At 41.2% G+C, this 17384-nt stretch overlaps 1 protein-coding gene across 3 annotated transcripts in view; it reads right to left on the reverse strand.

Moving 5' to 3' along the window:
- The window catches only part of WDR75 (WD repeat domain 75), a 35055-nt gene extending 21649 nt beyond the window's left edge, over nucleotides 1–13406 (reverse strand). Inside the window, exons 1-8 of one of the 3 annotated variants that reach the window (XM_083350509.1) lie at nucleotides 13102–13390; nucleotides 12926–13013; nucleotides 12213–12342; nucleotides 11356–11421; nucleotides 8066–8165; nucleotides 7007–7131; nucleotides 4630–4700; nucleotides 2775–2891 (exon numbers count right to left, since the gene is read on the reverse strand). In XM_083350509.1, the coding sequence (XP_083206635.1) occupies nucleotides 2775–2891; nucleotides 4630–4700; nucleotides 7007–7131; nucleotides 8066–8165; nucleotides 11356–11421; nucleotides 12213–12342; nucleotides 12926–12951 (635 nt within the window). In that variant the 5' untranslated portion in view covers nucleotides 12952–13013; nucleotides 13102–13390. Of the gene's footprint in view, nucleotides 1–2774; nucleotides 2892–4629; nucleotides 4701–7006; nucleotides 7132–8065; nucleotides 8166–11355; nucleotides 11422–12212; nucleotides 12343–12925; nucleotides 13014–13101 lie in introns of all 3 variants that reach the window. The other 2 variants (XM_083350508.1, XM_083350510.1) reach the window with 2 other exon arrangements.
- Nucleotides 13407–17384: the final 3978 nt, after the last annotated feature.

Here is a 17384-nt window from a genome sequence, read left to right on the forward strand (position 1 = left end):
GTCAAGCATTAAACCAACCTTTTCCCCAATCCAGTGGTGTGAATTTCTCTCTCTAGCCAGCCAGGGTAGCCAATACAGAGAACTGAGGACAACTGAGGAAATCTGCACATCCAAAGACACTTAAGCTGAAGGCATCGGTGCTAAGTATTTTTAATTTTTCAGCTTGCAAAGTAAAAGTATTTACTTTTTACATTGTACCTAGCCCCTACCAAAGAAAATACAGGTAAAAAGACATATCTGCTTTCTCAGGTGTATCACTTGCCGGGATGTAAACTACCGTAAAGGGATAAGTAATAAGCATTTTTGAAAAGCAAAGCCTTTACATTTGAGCCAGAGAAGAGTACAGAAGACAATTGCTCAGGGATGAGTCAGATCTGGAATTTTGAGATCACACCTCTGTCACATACAAAATAGTTGTCATGAGAGAAGTGTCTATTCACAAAATAAGTGTTACAGTGAATGTGGCCAGTTATAAAGAGCCATTGTGTGTGAAAGCCCTAATAAGCAGGCATATACATAGAATGAAGGCTACTGCTAAGCTTGTAAGCCGCCCTGAGTCTTCGGAGAAGGGCGGGATATAAATGGAATTAAAATAAAATAAATAAAATAAATTTGCCGAAGGCAACAAGCCTCCATCTATAAGTTTTATAAACTATCCCATCCCAAGGAACTTTCTGGGCCCAAAGACACTGTTGCAAAATAAATGCACTAGAACATGGTGCCTTGTAGCAACCATACCAGCTTTCTATTTCATTCTCAATAAATGTTTTGAATCAAGTGTGTAGCCAGACATATAATGAAATGCATGTTTTTTTCAATGCCGTCAAAAACTATTTTTTTTCTTCACATATAGAAAACATCTGGATTAAGAGCTGAACGCCTCCTGCTGTCATTCACTGATTCATCAAACTTACATAGCTTTGCATACATTTTTTGTCATTAGCCCCAAGAATGATCTCAAAGCAAGTCCCATCACTGAAGACAAGTAGTTTTAGCTACAATATCCCTGCAAATCTGAATTCTTTGCCATAAGACTGTCCTCTAATTGCAACAGCCTTCCGGAAAAACAAATTCTTTCCTTTTTATGTTCTGAATGCAGCCCCTCACGCCATATTATTAATCCACATTACCATGAAGGATAATCATCGCCTCTGATTAAAATTTAGGAATGTTAATACATTTAATCTACTATCAGAGGAATCTGCTAGTAGTCTTCCAAAAATGAGCATTATGCTGCTTATTGTCAAGGCTCGTTGTCTTAAGGTTTTATTTCTCTGCATATGATATTTCAAGCTGGGCTTGACAGTATTAATTTTATTTATAGTCTTGTGATCTGTAATGGATTGAATCCCCCTCCATTCTCTTCAGAGTGACTTTTTTTTCTTAATTTGCAATAAATCAGTGCCATCTTGCAATCTGCAGTCAACATATTCTCATCTGACGAGTCTTCAATTCATTGGAAAACATCTTTTTACCAAGCTCTAGACCAGGCATGCTCAACCTGCAGACTGCATACAGCCCTAGACAACTAGTAATGCAACCCCAAGATCATATAGGGAACGGTTGCTGGAATTGGGTATGTGTAGTTTAATGAAGAGAAGGGTGAGGGGTGACATGATAGCAGTGATCCAATATCTCAGGGGCTGCCACAAAGAAGAGGGAGTCAAGCTATTCTCCAAAGCACCTGAAAGCAGGACAAGAGGCAATGGATGGAAACTAGTCAAGGAGAGAAGCAACCTAGAGCTAAGGAGAAACTTCCTGACAGTTAGAACAATTAACCAGTGGAACAACCTGCCTCCAGAAGTGGTGAATGCTCCAACACTGGAAGTTTTTAAGAAGAGACTGGACAGCCATTTGCCTGAAATGGTATAGGGTTTCCTGCCTTAGCAGGGGGTTGGACTGGATGACCTCCAAGGTCCCTTCCAACTACTACTACTACTACTTCTTCTTCTTCTTCTTCTTCTTCTTCTTCTTCTTCTTCTTATTATTATTATTATTATTATTATTATTATTATTATTATTATTATTATTATCATTATTATCATTATTATTATCATTATTATCATTATTATCATTATTATCATTATTACACGCCCTGTGCGTGCCCACAGAGAGGGCCTCCTCAGGGTGCCTCCGGTCAAGGAATGTCGACTGGTGGCCCCCAGGGGGAGGGCCTTCTCTGTGGGTGCTCCGGCATTATGGAACCAACTGCCGGTTGAGCTCCGGATGGCATCGGACCTCCGATCCTTCCGTCGCGGGTTGAAGACCCATTTATTTGAACTAGCGGGTCTGGCCTGATGGGGGGTATATGGGTTTTTATCGGCTTATTATTTTATCAATCTTGTTTTAATTGGGCATTGGTTTAATTTTCTTTTAATTTTTGTATTGTTATTTATATATGCCCTGTGAACCGCCCTGAGTCCCTTAGGGAGAAGGGCGGTATAGAAATCTCAATAAATTAAATTAAATTATTATTATTATTATTATTATTATTATTATTATTATTATTATTATTATTATTATTATGGAGGTTTGCTATTGATATACATTTAACTACATATGGTTTATATGCAGCCCAGGACAACTCCTCTTCACTCAGTGAGGCCCAGGCAAGCCAAAAGGTTGGACACCCTTGATCTATTCTAGGCAGTACAGTTTTGCCATACACTTGGGTATGCTGGTGGCCAGAGGTTAACACTCTGACCTTACATTTTTCAGGAAATATGTGCTTAGAAACAGCTGCCCAACCCAAGAATAACGAATGCTTGCCTCACCAAAGTCGAATTTTGCCATCTTTGTGTCCACTTGCTATGCAGTCTTCCTTCGGGTGACAGGCTACACAGGTGAAATGGCTGGTCGAAGCATTTCTAAGATTTTTACCTACAGAGAAGCTTCAAAAATAAAAGTTAGAGCTTAGTTAGTTGCAGCTGTTAAGCAGAATTTGCCAAGTAATTAACAAAATTAAAATGCTAACGGCAAGAGTCATCTCCTAACTGGAATGCAGCGTATCTAACAACACAGAGATAGAAGACCGCAATAGCGTCTACATGGGACTACCATTTGAAGTCTATTCAGAAACGGATTCAGAATATTGCTGTCATCTCTGTATCTATTTTGACATGCATTTCATTTGCTTGGTATTCAGGAGTCCAGCCATCTTCCAACTTAATTATTCGACACTTCTATGTTCAAAAGGTTTGGGAGATAGGAATGGATTCTATGAAGAAGAACATATATCTCTTTTTAATTTCTCCCTGAATCTATTTTCCTTTCTCTTTCATTGCTGTCCCTGGATGGAAATCAATTATGCCAACCGCCAAAATTGAATGGACTGGAGATTCTGGAACATGTAAGGACTGAGTTTGAAAGATACTTGACCTTCCCACATCTTTCTCTTCTAAGAAAGAATTCTAGGAAGGCAAGATAGAAAATGCTTAATCAATATCCAAAGAAACCTTTAAAATCTGGGCCAACCAAACAGTGGTAAGCATTTGATCTTTTGCATTTTTTTTCCAAATTGCATGCTGTTATTTAAAGCAAATCGTAACCACAACTCGCAACAAGTTGCCTCTAGGCAAGATGGGGGATATAAATAAATAAATTCATATTATTAGAATTTTTATTTAAGCATTTTATATATACATCCATCTTATGAATCACAATCCTGGGCAGCTTATAAGCAATAGTAAAATAGTAAAGACAAGCCATTAAAATCCAACAAAGTATCTCTCAATGCTCCTGACACATCTAGGGCAAAAAACATGAGAGTTCCCAGGGCTCCATCTCCTATACATAGTAAGGATGTGTTAAAGGCCACCTCTTCCTAGGTTTTCACAAAGCCAGCAGGATAGGGGCCTGTCAAATCTTAAGGGGAAAGGGTGTTGCAAAAGGACAGGGCTGGTTGTCGAGAAGGCACACCTCCTAGGTCCCACTAGACAGAAACGTTCAAGGGAAAGAACTCGCACCATGCGCACCCTATCCATCTGTTGAAACAGGAAGACATCCTCAGAGGGAGGTGGCCCCACATGTATCCTGCCCCCTTGTCATTCATGGCTTTATTTTATTTTATTTTTTTATTAATTCCATTTATATCCCGCCCTTCTCCGAAGACTCAGGGCGGCTTACAAGCTTAGCAGTAGCCTTCATTCTATGTATATGCCTGCTTATTAGGGCTTTCACACACACCCCAAGCGGCATTATTACAAAGTCAGCTTATTGCCCCCAACAATCTGGGTCCTCATTTTACCTACCTCGGAAGGATGGAAGGCTGAGTCAACCTTGAGCCTGGTGGGACTCGAACCTGCACTAATTGCAGGCAGCTGGTGTTGCTTAAGGAGGCATTAGCCCACTGCTCCACCAAGGCTCTTTAAAGATGAAGCCAGAAACTTCAAAAAAGCACTTTCATTACTGGTTTATAAATGGTTTTTATCTGTAGTAGCCACACATCCTTACAGAAAACCTAATCAATTTTAACTGGTTAAATCCGAATTGGATGTTCTTTTTTTTAAAAAAAAAAATTCAAATCAACAGATTCATCCCTCTACAGCCAAAAGAGGAAGTAAAGAAGAACAACTGATTCATATCGCTTTGGATATTCCACAGTAGTCAAGTTATACTTTTAATTCTCACCTGTAAACCTTATTCTTCTTGAAGAAACAAACCACAAGACGAAGCTTCCAGGCTGATACTACATATTCACCCTGTCACAATGAAAATATAGTTGGAAATTTCAACCAGCTTCAATTTAAATCTTACTTTGCTTAAGCAATTTGTTGAAAATACCACTTTAAGTTGTGAACCGGGGGCTTTAGAATATACGGATGAGTGAATAAACTGTAATAAGCCAAAATCAAGGGGGAAAAAATATAAGTTGGTGCAAGGTATGAACTTGGATTTACTTTCTGTCAAGATCTTAAATCTTTACGTCAAGATACCTGTCAAGATCAAAACATTCATTTGACTATAAAAATAATTAGAACAGCTGGGAATGGGACAACTAATAGGGGACTACAAGAGAAGCCCATTAATTTAAAGCAACCCCAGAAAAGTGACCTCATGCACCGAGAGGCAATCTGGTGCCTTGCAAATATTTTGGACCTGCTTTCATCGGCCTCAGTCATTATGACACATGACAACGGATCGTAGAAGTTGTAGAACAAGACATCTGGAAATCATTAGGCTACCCATTCCATTGTTAAAAAGACCAAGCAGTTACGTGTTTGATAATGCAACTCAGCTGTCACTGAAATGAACCGTTTCCACATCACAAGCTGGACGGGGAACAAGGCTTTAGTCTGGAGGAAAAACTGTAATTTACAAAGTTTACCATGAAGGAACTTTGGGGAAGGAGGAAAGGAAACAGCATGTATGCTGACTGAGACATATAAAGCACTGTTGATTCCCTGAACAGGCCATCTAGTTTTTTTCATCACCCGTATCATAGATATGTGCCCACATTTTTGCTTTTCTCCTGCAGCAGACTAATCAGAGAAATAAAAAGAATGATCTGGAGGCGGTCCAGGTCTGGATGGGGAGAAACAGGCTTCGTCTCAATCCTGCCAAGACTGAGTGGCTGTGCATACCGGCATCTCGGATTAACCAGTCTATTCCACCTTTAATGATGGGGGGTGAGGTGTTACCCCCCATCGATAGGGCTCGCAACTTGGGTGTCCTCCTGGATTCGCGGCTCAGTTTTGAAGACCATATAGGAGCCGTGACCAGGGGGGGCTTTGCCCAGGTTCGCCTGGTACGCCAGTTGCGGCCCTACCTGGACCGATATGCCCTGCACACAGTCACTCATGCACTCGTGACCTCCCGATTGGACTACTGCAACGCTCTCTACATGGGGCTGCCCTTGAGGACCACTCGGAGGCTTCAGCTGGTGCAGAATGCAGCCGCGCGGGTTGTGATGGGGGTTTCCCAATACTCCCATGTAACACCTCTATTCCGCGAGCTGCATTGGCTTCCGGTTGCCCTCCGGGTGAGATCCAAGGTGCTGGTGATGACCTATAAAGCCCTAAATGGCTTGGGTCCGGGATATCTGAGGGAACACCTGCTGCCGGCATCAAACTCCCTTCGTCCTGTGTGCTCCCACAGGGGGGGTCTTCTCAGGGTACCGCCGGTAAAAGATTGCCAGCGGACAATACCCAGGGGGAGGGCCTTCTCTGTGGGTGCGCCGGCCCTTTGGAACCAGCTACCTGTAGAGCTTAGGACTTCCCCTGACCTTCGCTCATTCCGCTGGGACCTGAAGACCTGGCTCTTTGAGCTTTCTGGCCTGGACTGAGGGTATTAATTGGGGTTTTAATTGTATTTTAATTGTTATTGGGGTTTTTAGTTTCAAGGTTAGTTTAATCATTTTAATTGTTTTTAATCTATGTAATTTGTTGTATTGTTTAAAAAAAAACCTTGTGAACCGCCCTGAGTCCTACGGGAGAAGGGCGGTATATAAGTTTAATAAAATAAAAATAAAATAAATAAATCTGGAGCCTGATTACCCCAAACATTTCTCGGTAAAATGTGTATGTTACGCACGTATCCTCCTTGCCAGACAGTAGGCTCAGAAATCCACTCATCTTCTGGTCTACTTGGAGGATTGTATTTATTTAAAACTAAAATAGATTTGTTACAGAGTTCATCGTTCATTTTTGATGAAATTGGTTTACCTCCCAAGGAGGAAACAAAAGCCTGAAAATTCTAGTCCCTTGCCTATACACTACCTCAGAGGTCCCCAACCTTGGCCACTTTACGATTTGTGGACTTCAACTCCCAGAATTCCTCAACCAGCCATGCACTACCTGACTGAAAAGTAGTGGGGGTTTTTTTTAAAAAAAAATACTTTTAATTTTTGACCATTTAATCATTAAAAAGGCAGCACAGATTTTGGGAAAGAGAGGGATGACTGATGGTATCTTCCCATAAGTGACAACAGGGAATTACCAAGCCACTAACCCATCTCCACAGGATCAGCCATTTTGCTACAGCTTAACAATAAAGAAAGTATACATACATCTCTTCCAAATGCAGTACATTTGGGTGACTGGCTTAGACCATTTAAAACCATTTCTAGCTCATTGGCTTCCACTTCTTGATCGGGTGTTTTTGGAAGTTTCACTGTCATTAGCTGAAACGTATCTGGTGAAATAAATATTTCTTATTAATACATTGGTACAAATGGATACTAGCTGACAGTAAGATATTAATTTAATCACGACTCGCAGATTAAGGAAGAACAATCAGGTTCACTTATCATATTGAATCAAAATTAAACAGCATTTTATGACTTACTACAATGCATAAATCAGGCCATTTTCTCCTATGGCCTGAATTATAGAACACATTCATTGAACTCACAAGAGAAATTTTTCCTAACCTGCTTTCCCCTCCTCCATCCCCAAATTCTCTCTAGAGCAGGGGTAGGCAACCTTGGCTCTTTTACGACTCGTGGTCAGCATAGCTGACTCAGGAATTCTGGGAGTTGAAGTCCACGAGTCATAAAAGAGCCAAGATTGCCTACCCCTGCTCTAGAGAGAAATAAAGAATTGGAGCTAAATTTAGAAAAATCTACTTTGGCTTCAGTTTTGGGATAAATTCATCACGCTCCTTCATTTCACCCATCGTGGAAAGTCAACGAACATCACCCTAACCATAAACGTTTATTAACCACTTCACATGACAGGTCTTCAAATTCCAAGAGCCATATGATTACATTATTCTATTTATACCAAAAGAATGACACGTTGATAGGTTGCTTTTTAGATCACTGATTTACAAAAACATCATAATAAAACTGTTAGCATTCAATCACAGCACTTCGTATTGTTTTTGCAACTTGCTTACCACAAGTATACATCTAAAAATCCTGTCAAAAAATCCTGTCAAAATCCTGAGCTGGGGAAAATAACCTTAAAATAAAGTCCGTAATTCTGAGAACGTAGGAGGGCTTATACATGCCTACTCAAGCAGTGAATTTATTTTACCCTAGCCTTCCATTCTTTAACAAAAGTTTCAAAGAGGTTTACGAGAACATAAGATCTACAGAAGAAAATGGACATAGGCCACAACATACCTGATTTTTCATCGTTATGATTTGAAATGATGATAAATGCAGAATTCTCCAAACTTGCCAGGGTGTAAAATGCAAAGAGTTTGGACCCAACAACAAATGTCTGGAAGAAAAGAACACAGCAACACAATGCCTCTATTAAGTCTCAGCCAATCTCAAGATGAAATCCTGGCAAGAAATACAATTTGTCCTAAGTTCCAAGCAGCTTCTGAAAGGAGAAGAGCAAGAAAAATATTCCCTGTCCCATATTCCCAATGTGGTTTTTTCTTTTGGTTTGGCTTGGTTAAAACGTAGTTGCTCTTATGCCAGTACAACTGAAATGTATGCCCAATTACAGTAAAATCTTTCAATGATTGTTAAGCACATTATTCAAACTGATTTCATTTCATTAAGCAGCCTTGAGTTCACTTGATAAAAAGGAATGCCTCCCCTGCCCCCGCATTATTTAAAAAAAACACATAAAAAGTATCTGCAAAATTACAGGTAGTCCAGTTAATAGCAGCAATTGGGACAGGAATTTCGGTCACAAAGCAATGTGGTCGTAAAGTCTGATGTCATGTGACCACATTGCTTAGCTGGCACTTCCTCATTGCTGTCATTAAGCGAATCACCGTGGGTCATTAAGTGAGGACACGATGTGGTCATCATTTGCCACCTCCTGCCAGCTTCCCTATTGACATGGCTTGTAGAAAGCCAGCAAAGAAGCCTGTAGAAGGCGACCTTATTTATTATTGGATTTATATACCGCCCCTCTCCCGAAGGACTCTAACCACTGCAACATCAATCAAAATAGAGCTGGAAGGCACCATGGAGATCTTCTAGTCCAACCCCCCCCTGCTCAAGAAGGAGACTCTATACCAGTGATGGCGAACCTTTTAGAGACCGAGTGCCCAAACTGCAATCCATTGGGTGGGTGTGGCCCATTGGGTGGGTGTGGTTGTGGTGGTAACGGCAGACTGGGTGGGACTAAAAAGTTCAATCAATTCCAACTTTGCGAGATCTTTTTTTTTCCCCCGCGAGAAGTTGAAACTGATTGAACCTTTTTTTTTCTGCACATGGCGGCAGAGGCCTAAAGCGAAAAAAAATTATAAAACCCAGCTGAAGGCCGACTGGGGTGACGGCGCACATGCCCACAGAGAGGGCTCCGCATGTGCCATAGGTTTGCCACAGCCCTATACCATTCCAGACAAGTGACTATCCAATCTCTTCCTAAAAGCCTCCAGTGATGAAGCACCTACAACTTCTGAAGGCAAACTACTCCACTGGTTAATTGTCCTCACTGTTAGGAAGTTTCTCCTTAGTTCCAGGTTCTTCTCTCCTTGATTAGTTTCCATCCATTGTTTCTTGTCGTGCCTTCGGGCGCTTTGGTAAATAAATTGACCCCTTCCTCTTTGTGGCAGCCTCTCAAATTCTGGAATACTGCTATCATGTCACCCCTAGTCCTTCTTTTCTCTAGACTAGGCAAACCCAAGTCCTGCAAGCGTTCTTCGTATGTTTTAGTCTCCAGGCCTTTAATCACATTAGTTTCTGTTCTTTGCACTTTTTCCCCCCAAAGTCTCAACATCTTTTTGTAATGTGGTGACCAAAAATGAAAGCAGCATTCCAGGTGTGGTTTTTCTAAGGCAGACATGTCAAACACAAGGCCCGGGGGCCGGATCCGGCCCGCGAAGTGGTTTCATGTGGCCCGTGAAGCTATCCTGGAAACAGTGAGGGAACGGCCCCCACTGCCTTGGCCCTGGCCCAGAGACCCTCCTTCTGCCAGAGACCCTCAGATCTGTCCCACTCCTGCCCAGGCCCCCATAGGCACCCTTGATGTGAACAGTGTAGAGCTGGCCATGCCCACCCAGTAGGCCATACGCACTCTAGCCACACCCACCCAGTAGGCCACGCCCACCCTGGCCATACCCACCCGGCCCCCTGAGGGCAACCGCAATGCTGATGCGGCCCTCAATGAAATTGAGTTTGACACCCCTGTTCTAAGGCTTTATAAAGAGGTACTAATACTTCTCATATTTAAGTGAACGTCCACTAGGACAGTACCGGTATATTGCCTGCAGTGCAGTGGTGCACAACATTTTTACCTTCCAGCTGTCTGTGGTACTTTTGAGTAACAAATTTAGCTTTGAAGAAGATAACATATCATAGGGTGTCTGATAAGATACGGATGTGCAAAATGCAACCTTGGTAGGGATAGAGTTCTCTGGTACTCCTGGAATATTCTGGTTTTTCTCATGGCATAAATGGTCATGCTTGGGATATCACAAAATCTCTGTAACTGTGTGCTGGGGACCAAATACCCAGATCAAAATCACATGAGCTTGGGGATGCTGCAATCACCAGAACTTTGAGGTCCAGTTGTAAGTACTACTCATTCATTGCTGTCACAAGTTTGAACAGTTGCTGAACATGAGGTCATTTAGGGACGGCCACTGTATCAGAAGAAACCGCAATTATAGTAGACCGTATATTGAGGAACCTCTGTTCACATCCTGGCCCTATGCCTAACAGTTACATTGTACATCCTATATACAATAAGCTAGAGGAAACATATTTATTCCATTTATTCCACTGTCAAATCTGCAGGAACTCCTGCAGCAATTAAAACAGTTACGGTAAAATATTTTTTAAAAAACCTAACACATCCACAGTAGTTAACTTAATACTCAACAAAAATTACTGCAAGAAAATTGTAATAACAGTCATACTGAGCAACCCTAACCAAATCTAATATACTATTTTATCTAGTCTTAAAAAGCCACTGAAAAACATAAAACCTGCCATCCATACATCAGGTTTAAATAATAATAAAATAAAAAATAACATCTACTAATATGAACATATGTCTAAAGATATAAATTTGGAACACTGATGACATTAAACAATATCTGAATAGTGAAAAAGAACAGGCTCACAACATCCCAAATCCCAAAAGCCTCCTGAACAGCCAGGTTTGCATATCCTTCAAGATCATTAGGAGCCATTTGAATTTCTGGATAAATTTTGTTTGATATTTTAAATTATTATGTCTTGGATTACATTTCATGTGCAGTAAATGATTTCATTAGCTACCATGTGGCTTGCATGATAATGGCATATTATAGCCCGGCCATCATACAAAAATCACACCTAACATAATCCCAGGATAGATAATTCATATTACTTAACTGCTGAAATCAAGTGTATTTTGGCATCATTAGGTACAAGTCTATTTACTAATCTGTGATTTGGTATCTTTGTGAGCATAAATTATTAATGATGTGTAAAAAATTAAAGAAAAGGAAAATTGAACAAACCTTGATAAGAATTCCATCCATAAAATCCCAGAGTTTAATAGTGCCATCTAGAGACGATGAATAAAGCTAGTAAGGAAAAAGGGGAAAACAAGTGATCTGTAAGTTTCAATGTAGATAGATGTAGAAAAAAATGTTCAGTACTCCTGGTGCCTTTTGCTATATTTATGACATTATAGTATGTGATATTTTTAATGTATTTGGCTAAAGCATTTAGCTAAAAATCATGTGCACATACCGTGTTTCCCTGAAAATAAGACCCACCCCAAAATAAGCTGTAGCCTGATTTTTTGGGGTGGGTCTATAATATAAGTCCTACCCCCAAAATAACCCAGGGGTGGAATCCTAGCTGAATCTTCAATCATCAGAGATAATGGAAATTGAGATCCAAAAAATTGAGAAAACAAAGTGTTTCCCTAATTTTGTTTTAAATTGTGCAGGCCTCAAATGGCATGGAACTTTTAAATTGCACAAGAAACAAGTAAGTTAATGCTGCTGGACTGGTATATGCCCATCAACTTGATCCAAGAGTAAGTGTAGCCTTCTAGATAGTGAAAAGGAAAAACCACAGACAGTGAAAAGTTAAAGGAAAATTTAGAGTAATCGTTAATCCTACTTTCAGCAGACTTCAATTTTCAATTATTAGCCTTTATATGTCTGTCTAACCTAGGGCTGTCAAACTGCCGGCCCATGGGCCAGACGTGTCACAAGAAAACCAGCAATGGGGGAAATGTTCCGATGCATCCTGTGACATCACAGGATGTCGCGAGTCTGACATGTCTGGTCTAACCCAATGATGTTTGAATGAAATGATATGCAAGAATTAAGTTTAAAAATGCCTTAATCAAACTGATAACAACCTGTAAATGATTTTGAGGATTCAACTGGATTCCTGTCACTAGATTGGTATGACCTTGTAGGATATGTAGACATTCTTCTGTAAGTGTACTGTAGACTTTAATGTAGTCACCTGAAGCACACAGGAGATACCTGTAAATGATTCAAAAAAATTAATTTAAAAGGCATCTATGTAATTCTAACAACATACTGCATATTAATTAGAACTTAGGACATGATTCTTCAGATCTTTAACATTAAAGCTAAAAGACTAAAATAAAATGAAAGGTGCTCAAAATCTACTAAACTATGTGACATATCAGCACTAAAACTCTGTATTAAACCTAGGGTGCATTCATTCAAAAGCACAATACGAGGTAAAGGTGTTTTCAATAACTATGAAGCAATAATAATAACTTTATTAAGATTCATACACTTGCATTATTTTATATTTCACATCAATACAAAACAAAGCATAGGCCCACCACCTGAAATTTACAAGCCAAAATCCCAGAGAAGTGATGTCCTCAGTTTACAGGAAAACAAAAGAGTTGTGTGTCTATTTTTACACGCTCAAACATATTAACCTAATTGAGAATCCCAAAGATGCTTTTTCAGAGTTGTCGCCTCTTGAAAAAGCACCTTTGGGACAACCATGAGCTGGATAACTGAGAATCTCTATAGACATAGACCTAATTGAGAACTCTCTATTCAGAAAGACTAAAGAGTACAGCACGAATTGTAATAAGAGGGAAGCCACATTCCAACTGCAGATCCTATGGCACTTTCTCCTTTTGAAGTGACATTACCGACTGCAAATTCATCTAAAGAGGGAGTAAATTTTTGGAGGTCAAAAGCAGTTGCCTAAAGATATCAACAGCATATAACCCGACCTATTCAGAAAAGACATACCACTACAATCAGTTGCATATTCCCGCTTATATGTCTGCAGAATGTATTAAGTGCAAGCATGTTATATATAAGTGCATTGCATGCGCGCAGGTACACGTCAATAAAATAAACACCGTGCTTCCTGTAATCGCAGCTTTCTGGCGTAATGGAAACTCGCCGCCTAAGAGAAAAGGAAAAAAACTCGTCAACTCTCTGAATTCTACTAACTTCGAATCCGCAGAAAACACCGCGCGACACCCGCTCAACCAGCTCCCGCCGCAGCGAACCACGCGGAGTTCCTCCCGCGCCACCATTTTTCGACACGAGCCGACCTCTAACCTTCATGCCCCGCCCCTCCAGGAAATCCAGGAAGAACAGCCGCGACCTCTCTAGCTAAAATATTTCCTGCAGCTCTATCGTTATTCGGCCCTCCTTTCCTATAAAGGAAGTGAAGGAGGGGCGCCTTCCGTTTTGTTGCTTGCAAGGGTCTTCAAACTTGTCCCTTTTATGACTTGTGGACTTCAACTCCCAGAATTCCTCAGCCAGGCATGCTGGCTGAGGAATTCTGGGAGTTGAAGTCCACAAGTCATAAAAGGGACAAGTTTGAAGACCCTTGCAACGTTTCAAGCTTTCGATTGAAAGAACTGATACATAGAGAGGGATTTCGGCTAGAGTGTCTCTCTTGCCCCAGCTTTGGGGGTGGGTGTCATATTGAAAGCGGAAGAGGTTTGCTTAAGGAGGTTGGCGTGAAAGGTAGTTTGAGTTTGGCTAGCAAGAAATGTGCATAGGAAAATACATCTGCGCAAGCTTTGTCGTAGCTTTGTAACTTTAGTGATTCCCCCGACTTGCAATTTAAGATGCAGAGGCTTTTAACTATGGATCTACGGGAGGGTAGAGCGACACCGTTGAGTTGCAGACGAGGTTGTTCGAGATGACTTATAGAGAAAAGTTTGTATAGTGTAGTAATGTTCCCAGCCTGTGTCAAATTTCCTATTTGAATCGAGGCTGCTTTGTTTTAGCGATAGGCTATGGTAGTTCCGGGCTCAGTTGAGTACATCGGCTAGTAAAATTTAAGGAACTAAAACCTAACTTGAAATAATGCTTTGTTATTAATTTTGAGGATTCTTATGAATTGTTTCAAAAGACGTGCTGTCTTACATATATTAAAACTATCGCATACATTAAGTGCATTTAAGAGCTAGTTTGGTGTAATGATTAAAAGGCACAAAAAAGGCCAGCTGGGTAATCCTAGAATCAGGCACTCTCTTTCAGTCAAGAGAAGCGGGCAAAGGCAAAACACCTTGGAAAATCTGGCCGAGAAAGTTACAAGGATTTGTCGCCAGGACTCAATACTGACCCGAAGGCGCACACCCACCGCAAAACATTTAAGTTAGAGCAAGGATGGGAAACAGAAAAGTATTGTGACTGCAAAAATGGGGCTCCCACAAGAAAGATAAGCAATTCGCTCAATACGAAAATACAATTATTCTCCAAATTGTTCGAGTGTCATCATCACTCTTTAAACAGCATTGTTGATTTGCTGACTTCCTCCAAGCCTTCTGGTCCCAAATGCAATGCAAGTTTCAAGTAAAACAATCCAGCTTAATTGTTCCTCTGACTCCAATCAATAACTCAGTGACATATGGAAGGTTTATATTCTGTGGCGCGTATAGGACTGTCTGGATAAGCAAAAAATAATAATAATCAAGTCGTACACTATATCAATTAGGTTATGAGTCAATCTTTATTTGTAACAAATCTATGATAAAGATACCAAGCCCCTCCCCCGCCGGCCTTTTCCCATAGTCCTCTTCGTGTCTCGTGCTCCAGTTTTCTCCGGCTTCACTTCATTGGTTGCAAGGCGTGCTCGTCATATGGCGCATCCAATCAAAATCAATGCGGTCATTCAATCGCTTCTGCTTCAAAGTCCCAAGGAGAAGCAGACGAGCGTGGCAGGAGGGTGGGCTAAAATTGTACGTATATCTGCGAGGATTAAATAACCAGATTAATATTTTACAGATTTTTTACAGGCGGGCAGCGGTGGGAGGGAACGTGTTTTGGTGGGGGGGGGTTTAAGTCTGAGGATACCCTAGAGCAGGGGTAGGCAACCTCGGCTCTTTTATGACTCATGGACTTCAACTCCCAGAATTCCTGAGTCAGCGTAGCTGACTCAGGAATTCTGGGAGTTGAAGTCCATGAGTCATAAAAGAGCCGAGGTTGCCTACCCCTGCCCTAGAGCAGGAGCGGGGGAACTATGGTCCTTTTACGTCTTATAGACTTCGACTCCAGGAATTCTGGGAGTTGAAGTTTACAAGTCACAAAGGAGCCATCATTTCCTACCCCTGCTCAAAAGTTTCTGGCTGAGGGTGGGATTTACCTGCTGTGGGTCGCTTACTTCCTTGGCCTCGTGTAAAGCAAGAACGGACAATATGTACCCCTTCAGAGGCTGAACTCTAATTCCCATTAGCCCTCTTCCATGCGGCTGATGAGGACATGCTGGGCCAAGGATGCCTTACCTGTAAGGAAGGCTGCCGTTTCAGAAAACACCTGTGTTTTCTGAAACGGCAACCCCATGGGGCACCTGAGAAGGAGTGAACTGCGGAAAGTCACCCTAAGAATTTTATAGGTAGGAATAGATTTGAACCTGGACCTCTCTGTTCCTGAGTCCGATGTTTATTTCATTTCTTTATTTATATCCCCTTTATTTTATTTTTTTAATAAGTCAAGGCTGGAAACATACCTAGTACGCTTTCCTCCTCCTATTTTCCCCACATCAACTACTTTCGGAGGTTTGCTGAGAGAGAGGGACTGGCCCAAAGACACCCAGCCAGCTCTCATGGCTAAGCTGGGATTTGAGGAACAGTTCATATTGCTGGGTTGGAGAATATAAAGAATATATATAAAAAAAGAAATGACAATGCTCACCTGTGTTGTGCCCAAAATTTGGCTCCCATAAAGGATCTACATGACTTTGAAGATGCAACATAATTGTATTGGCGTGTGGTCAATAAAACAGTATTTCCTGGACTCCCAACTGAGGCTTGGCAGCCCTGAGCAAAGGCAGAATATAGAAATGCTAATATTGTATATAACTAGTGGTAATGGCAATTATTGATAATGGCCTACTACACTGTAAAGGCAGGACAAAGAAAAAAGCAGACATAATGTAAATTGCAGCATGACATTGGAATGCGTGAGATAAACCTACCTGGCTGACCATATTATTTATCCCACATTACTTATCCCTTCCAAGTATAGCAGGTGCTATACTTGGAATATAGTCAGTGAATAGTAACAGTGTGGTTGCCTCAGCCACAGGTTCCTGACACGTTCTTCCTCCTGGCACCTCTAAGGGTGAACTCAGCTTGCTGTGAATGTTTTTCTTACACCGTTCCTTCAAGCAGTTCAAAAGAATTGGGACGGGGATATCTTAATAATAATAATAATAACAATAAGTTGGAAGGGACCTTGGAGGTCATCCAGTCCAACCCCCTGCTAAGGCAGGAAACCCTATACCATTTCAGACAAATGGCTGTCCAGTCTCTTCTTAAAAACCTCCAGCGTTGGAGCATTCACAACTTCTGGAGGGAGGTTGTTCCACTGGTTAATTGTTCTAACTGTCAGGAAATTTCTCCTTAGTTCTAGGTTGCTTCTCTCCTTGACTAGTTTCCATCCATTGCTTCTTGTCCTGCTTTCAGGTGCTTTGTAGAATAGCTTGACTCCCTCTTCTTTGTGGCGGCCCCTGAGATATTGGAACACTGCTATCATGTCACCCCTCACCCTTCTCTTCGTTAAACTACACATACCCAATTCCAGCAACCGTTTCCTATATGTTTTAGCCTCCAGTCCCCCAATCATCTTTGTTGCTCTTCTCTGTACTCTTTCTAGAGTCTCGACATCTTTTTTACATCGTGGTGACCAAAACTGTATGCAGTATTCCAGGTGTGGCCTTACCAAGGCATTGTAAGTGGTATTAGTACTTCACGTGATCTTGATTCTATCCCTCTTGGAGGTTTGGTTGTGAAAGCAGCCCAAATGCATATGGGAGGGGTACTTTTATCACCACACCTGTTCACAAAAGACATGCAGCTCTCTTCCTTTATGTGGAGATTTTGCATTGGCTACTGGCCGTGAATGTAATTGGAGAATTACTCTGGTTTCTTGCTTCCTTCAGGTCTTGAGATCCTGTCACCTTTAAACTGTCAAAAGGAGCAGTAAGTGATTATATCTGGCATCAAAAAGGAACCTGGGGTCTTCTGACCAGTCAACGGGAGCAGATGTCAAGCCGGGCACTACCAAGGGAA

Source organism: Vipera ursinii (genome assembly GCF_947247035.1).
Source record: "Vipera ursinii genome assembly, chromosome: 1".
Classification (NCBI taxonomy): domain Eukaryota; kingdom Metazoa; phylum Chordata; class Lepidosauria; order Squamata; family Viperidae; genus Vipera; species Vipera ursinii.